The 27051-nt window shown below is 39.8% G+C and overlaps 1 protein-coding gene across 1 annotated transcript in view; it reads left to right on the forward strand.

Moving 5' to 3' along the window:
• The first annotated feature begins 2623 nt into the window (after window positions 1–2623).
• LOC106929555 (glutamate receptor 3-like) overlaps window positions 2624–27051 on the forward strand; it is a 101621-nt gene continuing 77193 nt past the window's right edge. Inside the window, exons 1-2 of the mRNA XM_088009684.1 lie at window positions 2624–2721; window positions 3159–3317. Of these exons, the coding sequence (XP_087865810.1) occupies window positions 2643–2721; window positions 3159–3317 (238 nt within the window). The 5' untranslated portion in view covers window positions 2624–2642. The remainder of the gene's footprint in view (window positions 2722–3158; window positions 3318–27051) is intronic.

Raw genomic sequence — 27051 nt, forward strand, 5'->3', positions numbered from 1 at the left:
CGACAGGATCTGCCTCAAAAATCCATTATTACGCCCCACATCTGTCACGATCACTCTGTGGTTATGAGAAAGTGTAGGATTCAGATGTCAAAATGACAAAGTAATTGTCCGGTAATCATCATCGAATCGAGCCTAAAAATAATGGCACTCATTGCCTCTGGATTAGCAACGGAGGCAGGGACTGTCGTTTCTCCTGTGAATGTTGCACTGGCCTCAAACTTATACTCGTTCACGTCCCCTCTAACAGGCAGAGATGAAGACTTTATCGTGTTGTGTTGGGAGGCGATCAGAGGGAGCAAACGATTCATTCTTGCTGGTGAGAGTCTGAGCTACAGGCTGCGAATCGTCGTCATCTTCAGACACGAAGGCAACCTGACCCTACTCCGATCTTCTGTCGTTTTATTAAGCCTTCGTCTGGGTAACGTCCATTTGTGTGTTTTCAAAGAGCCACAACTGCAGATAACGTAATATTTTGTTGTCATGTAGCAGATAATACCTGTGCACTTTGGAGAGGATGGAGTTCCTGCCGAGACTGAGCCCTGATAGCAATTATAATGCGGCGTGGCAAAAATGCCCTTATTACCAATATTACAGTGCAATCACCATAATCTAAAATCAATTATGCTGAGGCCTTATCTCAACTCCGTGAATTCCTTTGGTGGGGAATCATTTTCTCCCTTTTTATTTTTTTTTCATTACCCTCAGTCGTGATAAGGAATCAGCATACTCTGTCTTTTGAATGAACTTTTATTTTGAGTCACCTGTAAAGGCGTTGTCGTGTGCCCACTTGCACCAGTGGTGTGGGGCGTCGGTGTGAAAATATCGACACAATCTGCACCGACACCGGCATAATAGTTTCGGTCTCTGTACCCGAGCATCCAATATAATTTACTTCTGACACACGGATATCAATGTGACAAGAAAATCAGTGTAATCTCACAGCATATTAAACCCCAGAGATGGAATAATTTATAGAAGCTGATCAACTCTGACCCCCGACTAGGTCAGGAAATCTCCACTGCCTGGATGACTAAGTCGTGTCACAGAATTAGTCCACTGCCTCGGATGATTAACAACACTATTTCAAATAAATGGCCTCTTGTGCTATTCAGAATTGAAATGTCTACGTGATAAACAAGCATCTTTGTCAATAAACGTTTGTGCTCCGTTGTTTTAACTGTATTGTTCTCAATATTCTGAATAGAGCTACCAGACCTGTGAGCGATGGGCTCTATTCTTTTCTTTTCTTAAATCCTAGCTTGGCCAATTGAATTAAAGGTGTAATCACAACAAAATGGGGGTTCTATTGAGTCTGGGGGCCTGAATCAATTTTCTTTTCTTTTTTTTTTCTTTTTTTTCCGTGAGAATATTTTGAAAACCCATTACCTTCTTCTTCACAATACATGCACTACTCTGAGGTAAACTATCATTTACGATCCCTAAATAAAACTTTGGGGATTGTAGTTGTATGATGACAAAAATGCAAAAACATGTCATTTGCCTTTATTGCAAAAAACAATGGAAAATGTCACAGAATACTTAAAATCGACAAATATCCTGTCACAGACTAAAGGGAACATGGTACGGTGTAATACGGTTTTCTAAAATCTTATCTATGCGCCATATGTTCAGACGATTTTGGAGATTTTGATACATAGCATCTGTTATAACTGATTTATTTAATATGTAGTGATAATTTAATTAAATGAGGTAAAACACGTGTTGTATTGAAAATAATCCATTAGTCAGGGTCTGTTTTCTGATCTGATTCAATATATTCTTGATCCACGTTAATAAAACATTGGCCTGCCTGCTTTCAGCACCACGGACAGCTCCACGCTCTCTTCGTCTCTCCTCGGAAGTTCTGAATGGGCCTGTCAATATAGACTGGACATATTTCATTGCCTTAATCACTTTTGCTGATTTTACTTTAACTTCGTGGTTTTCTGGGCTCCAATATGATTCAAACTTTGTAATCTGGAGGCGGGGGGTCACCCACCCTGTGTAAAAACAGCTACACATGTTCTTGCTGGAGGAGTAAACGCCGCCTCTCTGTGCGTCCTGACAATGCAGCAGCTGTCACAGCTGGAAGCGGCCAGTCAAGTCAGAATCATCGGCCGCCTGAGATTGCGGTGTTTTTATTATTATTATTATTGACTCGGTCAGCGGAGAGACTAATATTGACAAGTGCAGCGCTCTTCGTAATCTAGCAAGCTGAGACTTTATTCTTTTATATATATATATATATATATATATATATATATATATATATATATATATATATATATATATATATATTTTTTTTTTTTTTTTTTTTTTTTTTAATTTAACGTCAGATCAAGTTTGACCAACACTGGCCTGCCGCGACGGATCCAATCAGAGTTCAGATCAGCTTCATCTTCCCCCACCACCCCTCCCTCTCCGTCTCTTTCTCTGCCTCTCTTTCTTAGTTGCAAAAAAAAAAAAAAAAAAAGGAAAAAATGTTCTGCAGCTGGGCTGCACCTCAATGAATGAATTGGTGCACTGTGAGCCACCATCATCTACCCACTGGATTTCCATTTACTCCCGGCATCCACCCCGAACATATGAATCTGCTTAGACAGAGCCTTTTGAGGAGTTGAAAAGATCAGGTCGGAGAGAAAATGGCACAACGCGTGGTTCTCTTTTTGCTGTGGCTCTTTGACCAGTCCTTAGCCGGATTTCCGAATCAGATTAACATCGGTAAGTGTCCCGCTCGTTTCGGCGAGCTGCTGATTGTTGTTTGCGTAATATAATGCATGGTTGCAGTTTTCTACTGGGAACTGAATGCGGAGCTCTCCGCAATGACGCCGGACTAACTTGATTTTCCCCAGTGCTGCATTCTTAAAGCAGCTGGTTTTAAAACTACAATAAAGCTTCGGCTTCTTGCCGAAAACTACCAGAAATGGTTACAGATGATGACGGGCAACATTTTTATTTTGTATTTTATTTTTTGTCGTCTCTCAATTCCGAAGAGTTCCAGACCCGGCGCACCGATCAGTAATGCATGAGTTAATCTGTAAATAACAAATAGTTTCTTTGTTCACGCCGAGTTCCTCGACGAGGGTGAAAGCTGGTGATGAAACTGTGCACACCGCCGTTAAGAGTTGGTCTGATCTTGGTTTTGAATCTCTCCAAAGGGGGACTGTTCATGCGATCCACGGTGCAGGAGCACAGCGCGTTCAGGTTTGCTGTCCAACTCTACAACACCAATCAAAACACCACCGAGAAACCTTTCCACCTCAACTACAACGTCGACAATCTCGAGTCGTCCAACAGCTTCTCGGTCACCCATGCATGTAAGTGTGCCGCTTCCTTGTCGGTTCACGTCCAGAGCGGCCGGTGCACTCCTGGTGTCCGCCAAGAACGAGCAAGAATTACCCAGGTGCTTTATGGAGATTGCAGCCGAGTTTCAGGCGTGCAGACAAGTTTCTGTCGCCTCTTCTTCTTCTTGGATTCAGAAGGTCTCAGTGGAAATAACAACCCCGTGCAAACACGTTATTTTCTCACCATGAAAATCTATTTTTAGACTGCGTTTGTTGTTATAAAACACAGCATATTCAAAGCATACGTCACATAATTTTGCACACTTATTCCATGTTGTAATATTACATCACTCAGTTACAGTGGCAGTACCTGCATGAACGAGCCCCTCCTTCAAGTTTCAACATGCAATACGCAACATTGGGTTCAGAGGAATGTAAAAAAAAAAGTAACAATCTTTTATTCGTTTTTCCACAAACATGTTTCACAAATCCCAACTGTGCAATCAGTAGAATCAGTGTAAATCCATTTCAAGGTTTTTTTTTATTTACCAACATGTTTGTTTGTTTTGGTTTTTTTTGTGCTTGTCTTAATTTGAGGTTACATTAATGCTTCCCCAAATATGGAAATGTTGTTTTTGTGTCTTTACAAACAGCACAATCTCAAAAAAAAAATCTGGGTTTTAAAGAATCGCCGTTCGGTGTTGTCTAAGCAGTTTGACCAATATTTTTGCACAAATCTTGATCAGATTCATTCAAAAACAGTATAAAAGCTCGTTAGTTTACCACCAAATTGGAGTCTCAACTTTAACGGATTCATTTTTTTTAAGCTCCCCTGCCGCCCCTGATTCATGACGCCCTGTATGATTAGTCATGTTGCCCCTTTAAAGCAAGACAGTACCTCCCTCACACATGTCGTCCTCTTGCCAAAGTCATCTGATCTGCAAAAACAGCAACAACAAAAAACCCTCTTTAAAACTGTTTAATGTCAATAATTGTATCACATATTTAATTGGCAATAAGAAAACTTGAACTTACTTTTTGGGAAATTCTTTCTTGTTCTTTTTTTTTTTTTCCTTGTTGCATGTTTATGATCATACCGTAAAAGCTGATGAGGGGGAAAAAAAACAAAAAAACACGTTTTTGTGTAGCTTTCAATATCTCTTTGAGTAAAGCAGATACATAAAACAAGAGATGAGCGCAACAGTTTCCTTGCTGTTAATCATAAACAAGGACCTCCATTTGGTGAAACAGCTAACTTTGTTGGCCCACAGCTTCATGCGACTGACTGCATGGCATGATCATAATGGTCCCTTGACTTCCCCTGTCTGCTGGAGCATCGCCTACTGCTCTGTCCTATGATTCCCCCCCCCCCCCACCCCCCACCTCCATCTTTGTTGGAGAGCGTCTTCCCCGGCATTGCAGAGTCAGCTCATTAGCACTCAGCCCTCATAGCACCTCACCGTGCTGTCATTGGGTGAAAGGGGAAAAAAAAAATCCATAGCTCCCCAACCATCGCCAGCAAATGAGTTGGACTCAGACCTGCAGAGGAGGTGGGCCCGAAAACAGTGAGGCAGTCGAAGCAGAGCATCATATCGCAGGCAGCAGAGCAGCAAGTGGCTTAACGAAGGCATCCACGGGAAACAATAAGCAAAAGAGGGTGAATAAATAATAGATAATACCGTTCAATTCCACGCATGTTGAAGAGGGAAGGGGAGGATAGGAGAACGGGCTGATATCAGAATCTAATTAAAAACAGAGGCAAGCAGAGTTTTAGCAAAAGGAGTTTTCACCCCGAAGGAGCAGTGGCATTGTTTCTAGCTTCCCTTGCTAATAGTCCACCTCGGTGTTGAAGGGCTGCATTCAGCTGCAGGAAAATCATATACGTTTGAAACAAAATACCTGGGTATGAGCCTCAAGTTGTGTTTTATGTTTTGCTGCTGCTTTGCAGATTTGAAAAAAAAAAAAAAAAAAAAGCACACACTACCTCAGGTGGGTTTTTCCAGAACAAACACATGCGAACGAAACATCTGTGCAAATCCTCAATGACACTCAGCAACCATTTGGTAATACATCAATGGTAATACATCAAGTCTTGTGTTCTGCGACTTTTAGACGTCTCTCCGCTTCAACACACCCAAGTCAAACAATCAGGTCATTAACAGGATTCTGGACAACCTGGCTGCATACTGAGGAGATAATTCAGCCATTTGATTCAGGTGTGTTGGATCAGGGACACAGCTGAAAGCTGCTGGACGCCTTCCCCCGAAGCCTCGATTTGAGGATTCCCTGTAACTTAAACACTGGTTTGTAACACACATGCACTGGCATAGAAAAGCTTCTTCAGCAGGAAGAAGCTGCTCATGTGTAGGTCAGGAATGTAATAAACGTCTCGGGGTTCGTCTCCCACTGGCCACTTGGTCAACCCAACCCCTTTGTCCTTTCTCACTTTCATTTCGTGCCTTGACACTAACAATTATGTACTTAAGCCATTCATCTTAGTTTATGTTTGTTAGCATTTTGGTGAATTGTGTTGTAAAATTGTACTAAAAATGCGTAAAATCTGACATATAATTCAGTTTAATCAAATATTATTTTTTGGGATATGTTATGTTCGTTGGTTTATCTTCAAATACTTACTGGCTCCAGTTAACTCAGACGTTACATGAGAGATAAAGATCGCTGGAAGAAACCTGCCTATCGGTAGATGGTATTTATTGGAGTCCCACAAGTCACACTTCCTGACAGTAGAATATGAGTAAATTATAGGAAATTGCTTTAAGTCATTAGATGTTAAAGTCAGCATGAAATGTCCTCAATGTAGGTATGAATTTAAGCTTGGTTTGTACAAAAGTTCAGACAGCAGGCACCTCCTGTTTGCACCTAAAGAAGTCAGATATGAAAATCAAATCTACAGACGTCCTCAATGCTGAAGGGCCAAACGAAACGAGCTGCACCCTCATCACTGCCTCTCAGAATATCAGAACGCAGAGGAAATCTAATTCCAAATGCAGCCATCTTTCTTAGAAAAACCTTCACTGTCATCTTGATGCAGACATTCCTCTGTGCTGATTGTGGGCTCTCTATATTCATCTATTGCTGCCACTAAAGTACAACGTGCCATAACCACAGCTTCATGTCGTAAAAAGCTGGATACTTATGAGACGTTTAATTGTCCCTCTGATCATGCAGTTCTTAGGAGGCAATGAAAGCCTTTCAAAATCGCTACCTTGTTACACGGTCTCAGAATCTGCTCGATCCGACTGTGAAAGAGCTCGCAAGAGATGTGCTTGAATTTACAGAACGGATTTCCGTACTTATTCCAAAATAGGCCAGACCTGCAGCCAACATGCCTGGGCATTGCAAACGAGGAGCTAATGTGCTGAATTTTATTGTTAGTAGGGAGGGAACCTGCGACACTGTCCAAATCATTTGTTGTGCATTCGACAGCCAATGTGTGCAGCCATTTTTAATGAATTAGGACACACTCTGTGTTCCAATGAGGCTTGTGTTACAGATTGAAAGTGTCTTAGCAACCGCTAAGCAGGTGCTACATATACCTTTTTAAGCCCTCATTTGTTTTAATTTTTTTTTCTATATATGTTAAGGTAAGGTAAGGTAATTTTATTTATATGGCACATTTTCAGCAACAAGGCAATTCAAAGTGCTTTGAAGTTATTGGTCTGATGTAATATTTTAATTTAAATTATATGCCATGTTCTTATTATAACTCACTTTATCAACTCGCTTCAGTAAAGTCAGTTACTGAAGCATTTGCATTTTTCAAAAATGTTCAGATTTATTTAATATTTCTGTATCTAGTTTTTATTAAAACACAGCATGTTCTTAAACTGTGCCAAGGCGTACGGTGATCAGGCATAACATTATGACTAGCATGAGCTTCCTGACTGGGTTTGCGGTTATACCCGGCTAGCTGCACTGTGCTGCTCATTCTGATGCATTACCACAACTTTTGAGGTGCAGCACCTTCAACTGGATCAAGTGGACAAGCCTTTGTTCCTCTTGTGCATCAATTAGCCTATCCATGTTCACTGCAACACACCCAAGTTGCAGTGTATCACTTTTGACCCAATCATCCAGTCATCAAAATTCAGCCTTTGTCAAACTTGCCTAAAACATTACCTTGGGTTCATTTGTCCTGCTTCTAAATGTTGGAAACACAATGTTTCCAAAGTGTTCAGCAGTATTTGTTGAAATTAATAAGACGGAAAATTATAACTCGGTGCAGAAATACACCACTCAGCCAGAAATAACCAATCCGAGCCAGGAGGAGGGTCTTAGCGCTGTCAACCACTCTCATACACACAAACCCTCCTCTTGCTCTCTGCTACGCTACAGCTAGTTCACCACTACCATGAATATTGAGGCCGGGGACACAATATTCCCTAGAATATTGTTATACGACTGCGGAGAAACTGATTTTCTGGAACGCTGAGTTGCTTCTCCGTCATTAGCACTCTGAGCAGCACTGATTGGCTGCGCTGAGACCTTCCTCCCAGCTCTGATTGGGTGTTTTTTTTTGGTCGGGAGCGGTGCTTTTCTTCAGACAGCAACAGCGGCTCAGGGAGAAGGTGGAGGAGCTCAGTCTTTTCACAAACTATATCTGTCTAATACTATACTGTCTCAACATGGTGACAGTTTTAACAAATATTGGAAAATGTATATCCCACTCAGTAACAGGTGTCATGATGGAAACGTAATCAGTGTTGTTCATACGTTTTGATGTAATTTGTGCCCTCTGTGGTGTTTGTCAAGAAGGTGCCTTGATATTCTTGTTAGCTGAGGCCACAAACTGAAGACAGCTCACGTTGAGCTCACAGTAGTCCACAAGCATCGTACATTTTCTCTTCCAATATGGGGAGCAAAAAAAAATAGATAAAGGTTATTAAATATCACTTATCTGCTGACTTACAGACCTTTGGGTCTGTGCGTTTTAGTGAGTGAGGACCGCCTGTGCTCGGAGTTTTACATTCGTCAGGTGTTTTTTGCTTTGTTTTGTTTGTTCTGCAAGCTGTCACGTTAATTTACCGGACATCCAAAGTTCCTTTGGAATGATTTGGCTCCTGTGAATGACTCAGCACACAACAGTAGCAAATGCCTGCTGTGTGTGCTTTATAAATGTTTTGAAAAGGGTACCTTTTATTTTAAAAAATTATTTTTTGCATCCTTTAAGTTGTTAATTCTAAGAACCGCAGGACGTCACTACGGTCAAACTCGCTCAAAATCAAATAAATTGCATTTGGCTTTTAAAAATGAAACTTGACAATCCTTGCCTTTAATAAAAGCTCGGTTTTCTGCCGTTTCGATTTCTTTTAGGCAACTTTAAAGCCATGTGCTATTAATGAAATTAGTGACTTTTAGAACAACAATGCGTGGCTTCAAAAAAATCCCCGAGGCTTTGCTTTGTACCGCAGCAGCATGGTGTGTCCTTTGGTGACAAGACTGTTGTTGCTTTGAAGTAACATACGAAATTGTGAAATGTGTAATTACCAGCTCGGGCTCTATAATAGCTGCTGAAGCTAAAAGTCAGGTGTGCTCACAGAGAACTCAAAAGTGCTTCAAAGGAAAGGCTCCGCGTTTGAGGAAAAGCAGAGCAGACAGCATTAATGTTGCTGATAGTCATGGCTTCACCAACTTAATGACACCGCCATCCTTTCTTACCTGTTTACCCTTCTTCTTTGCTTCCTTTACCTGAGGCAAAAAAAAAAAAAAACATCAATCCTCTGCACATCTCTTGCTGTGCTATTTATGAGATTACTTACCTTGATTCTTGTTAAAAGACAATTTTGCACTCCTTGGCTTTTGAATCTTATCTCACCGCTCCCCATTCCTCATTCTGTCATTAAGCTAATGGTCTGTGTCCCCTTTGCCAGCCTTTTTACATCTGCCTACCCTCTTTTATTGAATCCTTGAGGTCCTTAAACTCTGGCAAGATCACGTGCTTCCTTGGCTGCTCTGTCCGTCCGCCTTTTCTTGCTGATCTTCACTGCAGCGAAGGCTGTCCCATTCCAACAGTTTGGGTTTTTGTTGAACTGAAGGAACCAGAGTGAATGTAACAGATAATGCATCTGTTGTAGCTAGTTGGCTTTGTTCCTCAGAGACACCAGGAATATATGAAAAAAAAATATAATATGTGTTTATCAATGAGTTATAGTGGTGTACATAAATTTAGCTGGGCTTTGCCAGGTCAGCTGTTTTTGCTCATTTTATGTGAGCCAACTGGCTGTTAGCTTGATATTTGTTTCCAAGGTAATAAATGTGCTAAAATGTCCCTTGATAAAGACAAATATGAAAGGAAGACAATAATAATAGTAAAAAAAACGATAGGAGAAAACTGAAATGTGAGACTGAGGCATTGGTACTGTTTGTTGAGTTTGTTCAATTGTTAATAGCCTAATATTGCGAGACAGGCTGTACTTGTATAGAACCCCAAAGAGCTTCACACCACATCCAGTCGTTCACCCATTAGAAACAGAGAGAATATTATATATTTAATTAGTCCTAAACGTAATTGCTACGTAATTATGTTAGAGCCTAACGTAATTGTGAAACTTGACTTCGTAGTCCTCTGCATATGAGCTACTTGAATATAATTTCAAACATTCAAAAGCAATGGAGATTAAAAAACAACAAAAGCTTTAGATTAGTTTTGGAAAATTTCTTTTGCCGTTTTTTTTTTTTCTCCACAGAAAACTAACAGAAACAACAACAACAAAAAATAATGTGACACAATACGCAACGTCTTTATCAGTTATAGTTCCCTTCTCTCTATTTGACAGATTCACTCAGACTGTGAGTTGATAGAGGGGAAAAAATTAGTAGAAGAAAATGTTTCCATGTGCTTTATAAACAGGCCATTATCATTTCTTTGTGTTAGATCAGTTATGATTACTTCTATTTATCAAACACCAGGAGAAAAAGGAGAGAGCCCAGTGAACGCTAACGTCATAAAATGCTGTACTGCATTACAAATGTTGAAACCCATTTAAAAACAGATTTTTAGCTAATTAATAATTCCTAACGTTGGTGATGTTTCAATGCTGAAAAAGAATTATATTTTTTTTAATGTTGAACACGCTGCAGCAGCTCCACATTTCAACTTGTGTCTCCCAAATGACCTGCTCTTTAACCGCCAGCTGTTGAGACTGGTCAGCTGGTTAGTCAGATGTGGTGGCGTGTTAGTCATGTTTAGTTTGAGGCAAGTAAAACTAAGACAACATGGCATTTATGTTTTTGCACCGTGACGCGGGCTAGTCGTGAGGAGGAATTCTGGACGAATTGAAGTTTCAAGTTGGTCAAAGCAGATTTTTGAATGATTTCTGCTTAGATTCGGAGGCCCTGCAGTCATGATTTGTTTCAACATATTTGTGCCCATTTAGAAAGGTGCTTCTCCTCATACTGCCCAGAAACACCAACGGATTCTTGAATGGGATGTGGCAGCTCACACTTGGACAGAGTGCAGGTGGCAAACGGCACATGTTGCGGAGCCCAGACAAAAAGGGTGCTTACCAAATCTTTGCGTGCATTGTTGAGTGTAGCTTTTGGAGATGCTGTTGTTTTGGTCCTGTGGGAAGAGATTGTAAACGAAGTGACAAGGAGGCATGTTTTCTGCAGCGCATGACCTGCAAGCACTGACAGGGACAGGCTGTCGTCTGAAGAGGCTCCTCAGGTGATTGTAAGAATGCCACAGCGTTGGCTCTTGGAGGCTTGCACAGCTCAGCTTGAAAGGTGTGATGAGGGCAAACGTGGGGGAAAGAAAAGAGGTAAACCGAGCAGTGTGAGGGCTGAGAAAGGAACTGGGGTATGTGAAAGAAAGAAGGAGAATATATATATATATTTTCTTTCTTTCTTTCAAGCTGCTCAGAGTGTGTGTGTTTGCGTGAGTGAGTGCACGACTGTGTTTAAGAGAGAGATTTCTCCAGGCAATGGGGGGGTTGTACAGGGACATGCCATCACAGTGCAGCTGTGTTGGAGGCACAGATGGAGGTTTGTGTGTGGCTATGATGCAGACGTACGAGAGACCCCACGAGGCAAAACTTTCTATCGCGCTTACATGCCTACACGTACTCTCCCACAAACACAACCACTCGCTTGCAGAAAGACAACCAAGCCCTCTCGCGAGCGCCACTATGGTTTCCATTTCTCAGACATACACCGTTAAGCTCTCTCGCAAATACTGTCATATTCTTTTAAATATATCAATATGCTCTCAAGTGTCCTTCACGCTTCACGCGCTCACATTTCTTTTTCCCCCCCGAGGGAAAGTCTCTTGAAAACCAAGAATATTACAGTCACATCAGTTGATTAAAGTGTGAAATAGAATAAAATTAATTTTGGTTCATTTTTAAATATTAATTTTACAAATTTTTCTGATTCATGTGCAAATAGTAACTTTTAATCTACATTAAAAATATTTACACTTCTTTTAGTATTATTTTTTCATTAAAGAGCTTAACATGAGGAGAGATTTTACAATAAAGCGGCTCTGAAACGACGAGACGTTTTAACAAAAAAAAACAAAAAACACTAGGTATACGGAGGACCAAAACTGACAGAATTAAAAATAAAAAAGGAAATAACATAAATGACCCAATAAATAAATCAATACAGTTAAAATGTGCCACTTAATTTCCAAAAGAAGAATTTTTATAATTTATTTTACCTCCATATTTATCTTTCCAGATTAAATCTAACATATTGCAAATGAACAGCACAGTGATGGAGCGACAGCAGGCCAGGCGATCTCAGGGGCTTCCGGAGGTGGCTTGATGTGGGTCTCAGTCAAATGAGTGGTACAGTAGCGAGCTGGGACGAGGTTACAAGCTCTGGGAGCTGCACAGCCTGAGAGAGGAGCACAATGTCAGCACATCACTGACAACAGTGCTCAGATAGCAAAAGAGCCAATAAGTGGAGGATGCTTTTTTTTTTTTTTTCTCCCCTGATACAAATTCAGATTGTGAAAACCTCTGCTGAATTTGCAAAACCAATAAATTCAGTTTGCGGAAGTTGTATTTGTAATTGTTTGCTTATTCGCCACTGTGTCCATTGTCTGTCTTGACAGATTGGCCCCACCTGTTTAATGCTCTGTTGAAATTTTAATGAGAAATGTACAACCTATACGTACATAGCCTATAATATTAGCTATAACATCAAATCTAACTACATGTCAGGTAGCAGATACCAGACCCAGAACTAGAGGCAGGACCACCAAACAGGTCAAAAGTTTGTACATTTATTTCTGCACTTTCATGGAGGTTTTTCTTGTTCCATCACTCAACTTTTCAGCACCACCTTCATGTTTTGTAGCTTACGTTCCCTGCTACATCTGCATAGTTAATGTGGACTGATCTAATGTTCCTTATAGCATCAGGTTATGTTCCGTAGAGAACAGACATAATGACAAAGCCGGTCCAAAACAAAGCCCTAAGTAGCTCCTTAGGGCCCCGAGACCTTCAGAGGCCTCCACCATCAATGATTGAATTGAGCGTAGAGCTAGAATTTTAACATTTGTTTATTGAGAATGGAATGCTATTATGTTTAAAAGTTTTATCAAAGATTAATTAAAATATTTCAAATAGTTATGCATGTACATTTAAGATTTAATTGGCAAGTTTACTTTGTGAAAGTGCAAAGAATAATCACAATGTATTTTGACTATTATGTTACTGTAGCTACAGTCTGGTGCCATCGGTTTCTTTGGGTTTGAGCTCACTTTGTTCACAATTACATCTCAGTAAATAATGACCAATTATCACTGTCTGCTTTGAAGCTTGGCCAATTGAAGCTAGCATTGATGATGTTTCTTTAAGATGGTTCCCTAAATCACATTCTGCTCAAGCCCCCCCTACAACACTGGCCCTTCATGATGAGCCAGAGCCATTGCACTGTGCATCTCTGAGCTGGACAAACAGGTAGATTTTATTTACGTGGCACTAGTTGGGACAAATTAGGTTTTTTTTGCAGGCTGGGCTTCATTGAACAATTTTCTTTTTTCTGATGTCAGCCGACCGGCCCCGAAGCACTCGTTCATGTGTTTTACAGGTCCGCTCCGCTGCCGCACACTTAGCTAATCTACGACGAGCTTGAATGGAGCGGAGGAGAGGTCGAGAAGGCATTTGATTTGGCATAGTTTGAGAAAAAGCGGCGCCGCAAAAACAACAGCACGGTGCGTGACTACGGCGTGAGCTCGACGGCTAAACCGCAGGCTCACCAACCCATCGGCTCACCGGAGAAATTCCCGGTAGTCCCGTACGCCAGACCGCCCCTGATCACTGGGGAACACGGACAAACAGGATGAACAACCAGGCACATAAGCAGCTTTGCAACTATATTTATAGCAAAGCCTCACGTCTCACAGAGTTTTAGGTAAATAGGAAATTAATATCCAATTCAAAATTAGCCATAAGTTTTTCAAACATCCTTACATGTTTATATGGTTACATGAGAGAAAGTTCTTTTTCTTTTTCCTCGAGCTCCACAGATAAAAGGCTAGAGACACCCCAAGGACCAAGCCTCCAAAGAAAACAATATTTCTGACCTAATTTACTGGCCATGAGATGCCCTCTGCTGCATTTCTTCTAATATATATATATATATATATATATATATATATATATATATATATATATATATATATATATATATATTATTTTTTATTTTAGGCACATAACAGAGGCAGTAATGAGATTCAAAATACAAAAACACGACACACTGCTAGGCATATCCAACACAATTAATTTTTAATCAGAATATCAAAGATCCTCTTGAACCCAACCTAAGGAGAAGTGCTGCTGTCGGAGAGTTATTTGTCTTGGACCCTGCGATACCGGCAGATGTTGTTTGGTGCGACGTTTATTCCTCTCTTGCTGTTGCACTTGGCTCAAGTTCTCTGCGCATCTCTTACAAACACAGGGCATTTCGCCATTTTCAGCAGCTATCAAGTTTGACTGGAAAACAGTACGGTGGGAAATGGTTGATTTTAAAGATCAGTTAACATCATCATATCTTTAAATTAAAAAAAAAAAATTTGCAGGCATGCCAGCTGAGCAGGAGTCCCCATTGATCCCCTTTCTGCTCGGTTTCCTGAATGAAATGTCACAGAATTTCAAGTGAGATTAAACGGGATTAAGAAGTAATAATTAACTTGAAATGTCCTGGCAGACCGACATTAATCAAAAACGGACTGCTGTTTACTTTTGCTCCACAGTTACACGGCAAAACTATCAAGAGCACTGGCAAGGACGTTTTGGAAAAACTAAAAATAAATTCCTCTTTTGTTGTAACAGCGTAAAGTCACACTTGAAAAAATGTTGAACAATTAAAATGTCAATTTTTGGTATAATTATTCAGTCAAGTGGGGGGAAAAAATATTAAATTTTAATAAGTACATGTAATTGCTTTGAACAAAAACCCTCGTGGTGAAATTATTAGCACCTCTACTGCTAATACTTTGTGCAAGTATTTAGTTTTCTTCTAAAATAATTCTTAAGGGATCTTTGACTATTCTCCAGAAAATATTTCTCACTTTTCAGTCTCATCGGTCCTCTTTTACAGACCTCAATTTCCCCAGAGGTCTTCTTTAGGATTTGTAGCTGTGGCTACAATCCAATAACTTGCCACCCTCGGCTTGTTTGTGTGTGCGTGAATGGGTGAATGACTGAATGGGTGAATGTAAAGTGAAGTGCTTTGGGGTCCTCCGGAATAGATAAAATGCTACATATCATGTACATCCCATTTACCTTTTATGTCTTAGTATCAGGATGACCATGGGAGAAGGTTAATCTAGAGTCTGATCAATCATTTCTGGATAAGTATATTGTTCAGAGGTCATTAACAACATCCTGGCCCGCAGCATCACAACAAACCCAGCGGTGTTCCCTTCAGCTCATTATTAGTCTCATCTCATGACTTTGTGGTAGAAATCACCACTAATGATTTTGTTTAAGCTAGTAGCAATTATTTCTTAATGTGTGATGTTTTCCCACCTATTGGTCTCAAATAGGTGGGAAATAAGAAATTTTAAGTCAGGCCGTTTGCACATCTACATCAGAGGTGCCAATGGGTTTGGCAAACACTGTACTATATAAATTGGGGCCTTTTAAGATAATTAAAAAAAATATACTGTGCTAATTTAAAAAAAAGAAAAAAAGAAAGAGCTCTAGATGAGCAGTGTCCAAAGCTATTTGTGCCTCACTTGAATACCTGAGGTTACCATAAAAAACAGAAATTAGCAAACTTAGGTGCGATATCCTGAAAAATTATGGATATTTGAGCTTTGCTGCAACGGCGTTACACCAAGTCTACGTCAAGTTCCCTTTTTTGCCAGCAGACATGATGTAACATGACAGCCCATATTTGCTCTGCCCATCTGCACACCGCTGTTCAAATAACGAGGTGGGTTCTGAACTATAAGTCAACAATGACAGGATAAGTCCATGTTCCCTTATTGAAGATGATATCAACACGGTCCTGTGATGAAGAAAAGCAGCAGGCAGAGTATATGAAAAAGCAACAACACACACTGGTGGGGGGGCCACGCGGCTGGAGAGACACAAAATCCTTGCAGCGCATTAAACAGGTTTTGCCGCTGTTCTCTGTGCAAAGAAAAAGCTGCTTCTGATAAGGAACAAACACCACTTGTTGTGCATTTAAAGTGAAGCAAACAGAGGGCCAAGCAGCTTTTTTTTTTTTTTTTTAAACTATTCGTCTCACGCCAGCTGTCCGAATATGTGTGATGGCTGCTTTCCATTTTGTTTTCTCACTGAGCAAAACCTCTCAAGCACAGTGGGTTGTGTTCTTGCGACCGAGAAAATTTCTTATTTCAATATGTCATTTAGCCTCCCGCCCCAGGTTTGAAATGGCACTAAAGTACAAAGAGAGTGAACGACAAGCATTTTTTAAAACCCTGACTCTTTCCAGTCAGTGTTCTTGCCCATTTTTTTTTTTTACCCATTACTGTAATACTTACTATTATTTCTGTATGTGCCCCACTTCACCCTGTATATGTAGATATACACTGCTCAAAAAAATAAAGGGAGCACTCAAATAACACATCCAAGATCTGAATGAATGAAATATTCTCATTGAATACTTTGTTCTGTACAAAGTTGAATGTGCTGACAACAAAATCACACAAAAATCATAAATGGAAATCAAATTTATTAACCAATGGAGGCCTGGATTTGGAGCCACACACAAAATTAAAGTGAAATGTTCCCTTTATTTTTTTGAGCAGTATATATACTTACTGGTCATATTCCTAAATACACCTTTGCTAGTATTTAGTTTGTCCTCTTTTCCTTTTAGAACCGCCTTAGTTTTTAGTGGCCAGATAGGTGTCGGATACATTCAGAGATCCATGTTGACTTAATGTAAAGTTACCCCAGATTTTTTTTTGACTGCACATTTGTGATATTTTTTGGCTCAGAAAGTTCTGGTGGAATTTTCTGTTCCACCAGATCCCAAAGGTGCTCTGTTGGATTAGGGTCTGGCTGCTGTGGTGATTGCTGGAATCCAATGTCGCGTTCAACAGACCAGTTTAAGAGGATTTGAGGGTTGTGCCAAAGTGTATTATCCTGCTGTATGTAGCCACAAATAGATAAGTACACTATTGTAAATTGACGCACATGTCCAGGAACAATGCTCACGCAAACCCTCGCATCTGAACTTTGCAGTTTGAACCAAAGCTCATCAGAACAGACGATGTTTTTCAGTCTGTCACGGTTTTCCACTGCATGTATGACTGCCTGAATGAAGGCTACTGTGCTTTGCGCATGTTTACGAAGAAAGGTAAATTCAGCGGTATGATATTCTGAACAATAAGCCATTTGAAAACAACAAGATGTCATGAGTCTTCTATTGTTTTTCTATTAAAATAACTTTTAAATGTTAGAGATATTTGCCCTGTGATGGGCTGGTGACCAGTCCAGGGTGAACCCCGGCTCTCATCCAATGACCACTGGACCTAGTCACCAGGCCCCCTGCATCCCTGCAAGGATAAGCGGGTATAGGCGATGGATGAATGTTATATATATTATTCTCAGTGAGGTAATGTATTATTGCAGCCAAAGGGATACTTGTTTTTTTTTGTTTGTTTCTTTAGGTCGAAGCAAATAGATTATAATATACAAGGCCGTTTAAATTTTTTGTTTAAAAACTGTGATACTTTGAAACTATGGTATTTTTTTTTTTTTTTACTCAAGATTGTCCAAGAAATCTCAGATCAGGTAGTTACTAACATGTCCTCTTTCTCCAGTCACACTAGCCCCATGCTAAACTCCACTACAATACCTGTAATCACTGAATCAGTAATCCTTTACTTGAGTCAGAACAACACATGCGCATTGTGCTTCATTAGAGGTTACTGCATTGCTCTGACTTCACTGAGCCCTAAAGAAAAGAAAAAAAGAGGAATTTTTATATTGTCTTCCTCAGTGGGAGGCTGCAGACCGCATCGTCCTAACCAAGGTCGGGCAGCTTTTTTTTTCTTTTTTTTCCCCTATTTCTTCCAAACATCCTCAAAAAAACAACAACAAAAAAACACATTTTAATCTTTTTGGCCTATACATCATCAGCCTATCGATTTTCTTTGCCTTTTTGTGCTGTGTGCTTTCTGTGCTAAAGGCAGCCAAAACTGAAGCGGGTGTGTTGTGATGAATACAAAGCAACCAACTGGGAGTGTCACGATGTAGTTCTTCAACTTGTAAATATTGGATCACAGTGCGACGGGGGCTTCCAGCTTGCAGCTCTCCATCTGCCGGCTGAGCAGATTGATCTGCACGATTCTGGCCTGTTTCGAGAGAGCCAGTCGCTGGCTAAGCCCCTGCCAAAGCAGCATGTCTGTGCAGAAACAAGGGCTCCATCATAAGTGATTGCTTGTGACAGTTCACAGTCGCCGGGCCACTGAAGCATCATAACCTTGTGAAGCTAGCGATTGGGCGCTCTACCACAGAGGGGAAGAAGGAATAAAAAAAAGAGAGGAAAAATATTAGCATATTTCTTGCAGTGATATAAAGATGCAAATAAGATAGTTGTGCCAGGAATAGCCTCCACGGTTAACGCTGAACTTTATTTCTATAATAAAAGGCGTAATCCAAAGCAATGGGGGTAGAATTCGTGGGATTACTGCAACTGTGGCTGCAGCAGGATAAAAAAAAATAAATAAATAAAAAAAAAAAAGGCTTCGGCGATGTCACAAAGAGGTTTGTTGTTGCCGTGGCTTAAACTGCTAATGATGGAGAAACTGAGATATTCTACGGCGAGGAGGAGGAACAGAACCTGAGCCTTCGAAATCACTGTAGTTGGGTTTGTAAACTGCAGCAAGCTCAGTGAGATTGCTCACTGATTCACGGAGGATGCATGGATTTAATCAATTCTGCATGAATGCTGTAAAGACTAGGACAATATCCAAACAGCCATGAGTAATATGCTTAGAATCTGTTGTAGAGGACTGTAAAGCTCCATTTCTGTTTCGACTCGTCTTGCTGCTTGGCCACCGAAGAATCGTCATTTGTTTTGAGATGATGTACATGTGGGCAGCCTTGCTTTAGATTTTTTTTTTTTTTTTTACTGCTGCTCTCCTGTCCTTAGTGCTCACTGACCCCCCCCCCCATCGGAAAAAAAATTAAGTGAACATGATGTGCTTTTTCAACCATTACCATCCTCTGTTTCTCCATCTGAAAGTTAATTCAAAGAGACTGCGGTGGTGTGGCTCTTGTATTTTCACACATGGCTACATAAAACCCGTGGGTGGATGTGCTTAGGCCGCTGTCCGTGTTTGCGTGTCCATGCATGATTGTTGTGATAAAATATTGAAGTTGTCCATCATGCTATAATCAACCGCCCCCTCCCCTTGTTTTATTTGTCACGCCTTTCTTTGTCCTGCAGCAGCTTTATTCCCTTTGACGAGTTCAGATCAGAAAGAAGAACCTCATCTGGACTCGTGACAAACTTAATACGCATCAGCAAGTGAGGGAGTGGATTCATTCCAAAGGCCTTTGTGGAAATTGTTTCTTGTACGTCAATGGCTTTTGCCATTCTAACAGGGCTAGAACATAATGAAAAGCAACACAAGTTCAGTAGCTTTGTGATGGTTATAAAGGAAGAGAGAGAAGCATGGCGGCGAGATAAAGAGATTAACCTGAGATACTTTTGTTCATTGAGTAAATATGCTCAAAATTATAGGCTGCGTTTTTCAAAATGTTCCAGTGAGTATTATAGAAAATGTATAATTTGGTCTGCAACCTTTTAGTGTCTTCCACCAAATGGTATTTCTGCTTTGCATCCCCTTGATGTTTCAATGTATTTATTATGTTGTATAAAAAGAGTTTTTGCTGTCAAGCAGGTATTGAAGAAAGTAGAGATTGTTCATTTAAACCTAGCATAGAGTTGATTATTCAAAAATACACTGCTCAAAAAAATAAAGGGAACACTCAAATAACACATCCTAGATCTGAATGAATGAAATATTCTCATTGAATACTTTGTTCTGTACAAAGTTGAATGTGCTGATAACAAAATCAAACAAAAATGACCTCCAGCAGGTCATAGTTGAGTTATATTGTGTTGTTTAAGTGTTCCTTTTATTTTTTTGAGCAGTATATATATGAAGTAAATACTGATGATGCTGCTGCTAAACATAATATTAAATATTGCATAAGTTTCTCTACAATCCACTCAGGTCCATCTTTGTAGTTTTTCGTAATACAGCTTACTACTGTACAGTCACAAATAGATGTTGCTGAACTCTCAGGCAACTTGACTGAATAAGGACTGGACGCAGCTTGAGGTGATTTTCAGATCTGTCATGCTCATGCCACAGAGGCTTTTTTTTTTTTTTAACCATGCCTTAAAAATCTGTGGCAACATGGCTTAGCTGCTGATGAAACTCACTACTGAAACATAAGTCAGATATCCAGTAGTGTTTCTGGGGGGTATCTGACAGCCTGATGAACTCTTGTTCAACGTCGTCACTCAAGAACTCTTCAGAGTCTTGTACATTTCTCAAACATCTGCTCTACTCTGCCATTGCTATATATATTTTTATGATTTTTCCAATTACTTTAAATTTCCCTGCTGGCGGTCATATTTGCTCTGTCTGTTCCCATCTCTGAGCTGTACTGGGATTGATTTTGTGTGTTTTGTTTAGAAATAAGCCTAAATTTAAAATCGTTCTCGTCAGGCCAAAGTTTATGAAAAGTTAAGGAACATTTCAGGGCTTCCAGTTTCTAGGGCTTTGTGTCTAAGTAATGCTTTTTTGGCCTTGGGACTCCCTGTAGCTGAATTAAATATTTACAAGTTATGAACACTTTTGTTCCATGAGAGGACTTAAGTGGTTGTTTCGCAGCCAGCGTGTTGTTTTACATCCAAAATCCATAATGGGCTCTGCAAGCAAGTCATTTTCTACCTTCCTAAAGGTTGTATATTGCAAATGCCCCTGAAAAAAGCTGTTGTGGTGTCACTTTAGGTCATCAGTTATATTGGTATCCTGACACATCTCAGCAGTCTTTGAGTGCACAGCTGCATTTCTAAAAATAAACCCAATAGTTCAGCAAACCAAGTCAGCCCCTGTACATGTTGACAAAAAGCCTTGGGTTAGACAAGCCCATTTATAAGACAAAAACAAGGCGACTGCAAAAATGACAAAACACATTATTTATTTTGAGTAAAAGCTCCATCATGGAAGCTGATTCACACTTTCAAATTTGGTCCCGTGTGCATCTTGTCATTAGTCGACTGTGGCTGGAAATAAAAAGCTAATCTCAACAAAATATCTGTAGCAGCTATGTTGCACAGCACCTTAGTCCCTTGCAGATTTCTTTCCATCAGTACCATGATAGACAATAATTCATTTATAATAAACACCCACAAAGTTAATTGATTTCCTGAATATTAAGAACATATGTCCAGGCTGTGGCTTGTACATTTTTAGTTTGTGACTGAATTTGTAATAGGGCAATGTGATCAATGTTAAATATCCCAGCCTAAGTGACACATCAAGAACATACCTGTAGTTTGATACAGTTTCTTTCTGTTCCAAACGTGTTGAAAATAGGAAAGGTTTTTCTCGTAAGCCAGACTACAACTCGATTTTAGGACACCTGCTTTTTTCATGACATTCACCTATCATTGAGCACAGAACAGCAAATGAAGATATAATACTTTAAATAAATAATGGTCCACCGTTACATTTCTCTTCATGAGATGCCATGCATGCAAACATGCGTGTTTCAAAAACCAAAAGTTGCAATTTAAACCCGCCTGAAACGTCACTTCACAAACATTTTTAATCTGACTTCTGAACATAACTTAATCCATGTTTTACTCAGCTCTGTATTCCAAACGCTTGAATAGGCTGAGATGATGGTGGCATCAAAACTCTTAGTGGCACACTGACTGGTTAAAAAGTATTTAATTTTGAACCTTGGTGGCACACATGACTTGTGCAACTTTATACACTGCAAATTAACATCCACTTTCCACTTTATTTGACAAGGGTTAGGGCTTGGTCATGTTTAAATCCCACAAATGTTACACAGACAAACCTGGCAAGATATCGTTAGGGTAACACTTATTCTATGCCAGTGAAAATAACTAAACAGATTGATGGAATCATAAAAGTAACATATTTCAGAACTAAAAAGGGATTTTCTCTTATTTTTCACCATAGACCCCTAATTGATGTAAATCAGATCTTTGTTTCTAGAGCATCTCTTGTCTATGAGCTGCTGAGTTCAACTAACACCCCACTACTATTATTCCACATACCAATGTTGTAATTATAGCTTGGAAAAAAAAGATTGCTTTGAGAAAACAATGTTTTAGTTTGAAGGTAGCGGATATAAAAAAAACCACCTCTAATCCTCTTAAGTTACATCTTAGGGATTCAAAGAGCCGGTAATTAGCAGTAAGGTTTATTTCACATTAGTGACCTGCAATTCATCATTTTATTCTGTAATCAAACAAAAACACAACAATATTTTATTCTGTTAGATGTCTGAGTTTGTATAGGTTTTAATATAGGCTTTACTTCCATTTATTTATTTTGAGAAAATCTTAACAAGCAAGAATGAAATCTGCTTTAAGAGCGTGCCATCGGAGGTGGTGGCATGTGAAGAGGTTACATTTCAGTCACTTTGTCACAGGGCCATGTAAGTCCTCTGTTTTCCATTTCAATCTCTCTCCTCCTTTCTAAAGCATTATCATTCAGGAACAGCGCACCGTCTCAGCGAGGGCACTAATAAGATGGAAAGTGATGTCGGACTCTACATACTTAACCACGCCTGCGCTGAGGCCGAGGCAGAAAAAAGGGAAATGTTGAAGTGATGCCTTCAAGGTTAAACATGCGATCCCATCTACCATCCTCTTTGACTTATTCTGCGATTTGTCACAAAGCGACAAATGGCGGGGTAGACAACGGTCCTCTAAGGTTTCTGTTTTAAAATGCAGCCTTGTCACCGGGATTTAGGCTGAAAATTGCTCAGTGACATGTAGCTTGCTTTTTTTTTATGTGAATGTTCTCAGTGGCAGGATTGATACATACTTCTTCCTGATTTGATGTAATTGTGCAGTAGACACATTGCTTTAGATGTGAATTTGAGCCATACTTCATAGCTGCAATGAAAAAAGTTGAACGTTATCCATTAACTGTTGAGCTGATTGTTCAGTAAATAGCAACGTGAAGTCCGAAGCCACCCTGTGACAAATATCAGGCAACGTCTGAATTTTATCGAATGTCGTGCAGCAGGACAGCTGCTGTGACAATTTATGTCATGAGCATCTCCAGACATATATCCTTTGCCATCCTTTGACAGTCTTATTCTAGTAGCTGTTGCTGAACTTTTCTGCTGAAGAAACAAACAACTTTCCTGACATCTGAGTGTTTATAAAATTGAGTTTGCAAAATGTGACATGTGTGAGTCCTGTACGTCTTTTCAAATTCCACATTTTGTGATCGGCTTAGCTGCTCTCTGGGTGATGTAGGACAAGTAAAGTAAACAAGAAGCTGCAGCAGCCGACGCAGTCTCTCTCTTTCTCTGTGAATGTTGTAAACTGTAAAAAAAAAAAAAAAAAACTTTTGGATTAGAAAGAAAGCATCCAGATTCATTAGATCAAAATATAACGTCCACAGCCTGCCAATTATTTACTTAAAAAATTTCTCAACATATATCAAATTTAGACTGAAGTTTGTCTTGTTGCTGGAGAAAAGAAAAAATTGAGAAGCTTTGACTGAAGCAAAATATACAAATGGCACTAGTGTGTATTAGATCCTGTAATTCGGAGTGAAAGTCAGTAAACTAAGCACTTTAGTGACATTTTACCAGCACTTAGTTTCTTATTTCTTTCTCCTTAGTCCCATTGCTTCAAATGTTTTTTTTTTTTTTTTTTTTTTTTTTTTTTACCTGACAGCTGTTCTTCTTGTTGGATGAACTGGATTCAAAACAAGTCGGCTGTGTGCAGGACATTGCACAGAAAATATACCAGCGTGAACCTTTCGCTCAGATCAACAGTCTTACAGCTGAATCAAATATTTCAGTGTCATCTTGTTAAGCTGTTGCTTTAATCTCTTTGATGGGGCTGAGATTTGTTTTCCCCTTGCATCTTTTTACTCTCAAAGGCAGCCTTAAGGTGAACTGTCTCTTATGATTCAGCGCAGCTTATCTGCCCCGCCTGCTGTGATGGCAGAGGCCAGCAACACTTCTGACAGCAACAGTTTGAATGTTTGCTGTTTTAGCGTGACACGGCTGAACTTCGCCTCACTCCTCGCCTTTTCTCGTGGACCTTGGCGCTCCGCTTCCTCTGATCACTTCTCTCCCACCTCATAGGTGGTGATTAGCCTGACTCCTGCGACACTCAGAAAAGTATCTGCCCTTAAGCAGTTGTGCCGCTACCCGCATCCCTCGCCCTCGTCCGTGCTCTTCCTCACTTCGTGGACCATTCTCTGCACTTCCTCCACATTCATCTAGAAAGAAGAGGACGCTCTGCGCCTGCAGTGGCAATTGGGAGGATTAGTGGTGTGTGAGGGACTTTGTCACCAGCTTTTCCAGGAAATCCAATTACAGACTATCATAAGCCTTACATGTTTCATACTCTGCTGAATCCTCCTTAAAAATGCACACCGCTAAAACCGGAAAGGTCAGTGTTTAGCCTCCATCCTCAGTGTAAACTGTGATGACAGGTGAGCAGGGTGATCAACTTTGAAGGGATGAGACAAGTTCAGTAGCACTCTCTTTTTTTTTCCCCTCTGCATTGCAGCAAATAGTGGACTGCATGAGCCTGCTGAAGAAAAGGTTATTTGCACTCTGTAATAGGATGGGATCTCTGTTTGTGTCATGGCGGAGGTAAAGCGAGGGCCAAAGGGGTGAGGTCTGTTATCTCCTCACACAGACAGTCCTAATTGCATGTGTCAAGGAGATGGCATGCAGAGAATAGGGGCATGCAGAATGTACCAGTGGAGTCTTATCAAACTGATTATTCTGCAGATGAACCACATCGCTTTTGGGGTGGTTTTGTGTTTTTAAATGTTTGAGATGCACCCTTATTCAAACATCTTTCTTTTTTTCTTTATTTGCTGTCTGTGTCATGCAGTGTTTTTAGCCATTTTATACAAAGGCATTACTATAAGACCACAGAGGGGAAAATATCTGTCTGAAGGAGACGGACTTGAGTCACAGAGCCCCTTGAGGATTGCTCAGCAGACGCCTGTACCTGACTGTACCGGCAAAATGGCAGATGGAGAGGCAAAGGAGGCTGACGGCTGAAGGACTGCGAGGCACAAAGCAGGAAAGAGAATAGGAAATGAAGTCTTGTGTGTTGAGATATACATGCACATAGGCTGACCTTTGTGTCTCAATTCCACAGGTCTATTTCACATTCATGGCACATTTTCTGTCTTTTGCAACTCAAAGTGGGAAAACTTTTGATGTGTCGTGGCATTAATCGGGAAAACGAAAGATTTGACACGCAGACAGTGGGCAGACCTAATGCTGGAAATTTTATTATTCACCTAAAGGAAAAGTGCAAGTGTTTGCCTTTTTCTTTATTCAAGCATGAACCATTTACTGAACAGATTGCTTATAGGACCACAGCGACTCAAATAAAAGGAGCATTTGTTCCACATCATTTCTTTTGGAAAAGTGATAAAACACCAGATGAGACTTGGTTTTTGTTTTTTAAGTTCAATTAAATAGGCGTCTTGATGTTTCTGGCATGACACTATGTTTTTTTTTTTCTTAATTTTGTTTTAGCTCATTTTAAAAGAAAGAAAATAATCAAACTTTGGGCAGAAGGACCAACAGAATGTTTTTGTTTATTTTTATTCTACATTTTATTGATACTCACTGCCAAGAGCTACTTACATTATATGTTATCATAAACAATTAATGATGATGAAGATGATGATGTTGAAAATTGGTACTTACATGCCTGAAAACATGAGATCATAATGTATTATAATCCTGTCTCTCCTCGTACTTCTTTTGATTCTCATGTTACATGTAATGGATAGAAGTACTTTCTTTTCTTTGTTCAGTCAAACAACAGGTGAAAAACAGATTTAAAAGAAATCTTTCTTTAGAAATGAACACAATAGTAGGTAGTAGAAGCCAATCTCAAAGCTTTTCTGGCTGTCAGATTTCTACAAATGTATGTTATTTTATTTATTTATTTTGATGACAAGTTAATTTTGCTAAAAAAACGACACACAATTACGTAGAAGTTGCCCAAAGTACGTTGTAAGTTTGTTTCAACTTTGACAGTAACTATTCCTTCATGTTTTCTGGGCAAAGAAACTGCAGCTTGAAAGCATCACCAGGCCAGACTCTATTGTCCAATATACAGTCACCAGGTAAGCACTCACATATATGCAAAAGAAGAAAAAAAAAATGCAGACACAGATGTGAATACACCAGTGACTTGCTTGTGCTTGTTTTCCAACCCAAACAGCAGATGAGGCACCGAGCACTGGGAATTCACAACCTGGCAGCTTGAGCATGGGGCAGATGTCAAATCCAGAGTTTCTTGTACAGAGTCGGAGCTTCTGTGAAAAGCAAAGTGAATTTTAGATGCGATCACCTGCAAAACATCTGCTGGCTTTGATTTTATGTTTATTGCCAAAAGTCCAAAGAACAGCGATTTCTAACCGTTAATTGGCGGAATTTAGGCAAGACGAAAAAAAAAAATTATCAGAAAGTGACCTAAACACAACACTTTTGGATTTTAGATCAAATGTCTGAGTCCAGCCTCCTGCCTGATCCTAACTCTATCTGGGGCAAGCTTAACCCAAAGATCAGACTGTGCATCGTGTGTTTATATGCATGTTGTAAATTTGGCTCTACGTAGAGTAGTTAGTGTAACTAGAAAAAATAAGTAAAAATATAGAAATAAAATAATAAAATACGCAAACACTGCTGAGCATAATACATAAAGTCACTATGCAGTTAAAAGGAGTTAGTAGGGATTTTGAAAGACAAACAGGGCCACAGCATCACAGGTCCTCCACCGTACTTAAGATTGTTAAAATTATAAACATGTTTTCTTACAGAACTGCCCCACAGCATGTTGCTGCCACCACCACCACGTGTAAAGTTATTACAGTGTGTGACTTTATTTAACAGTCTCTGCAGTGTTCGTCCATATTGTAATACAACTTTCTGGACATATTTGACTTTGCAAGTAAAAGAGATGGATTATGCAATCAAAGATAGAACTCAGCTTTGCCAGACCTTTTTAATTATAATATTGTGTGACATTT

Source organism: Poecilia mexicana, unplaced genomic scaffold (assembly GCF_051168715.1).
Source record: "Poecilia mexicana isolate PSO_F unplaced genomic scaffold, ASM5116871v1 scaffold_10, whole genome shotgun sequence".
Lineage (NCBI taxonomy): Eukaryota > Metazoa > Chordata > Actinopteri > Cyprinodontiformes > Poeciliidae > Poecilia > Poecilia mexicana.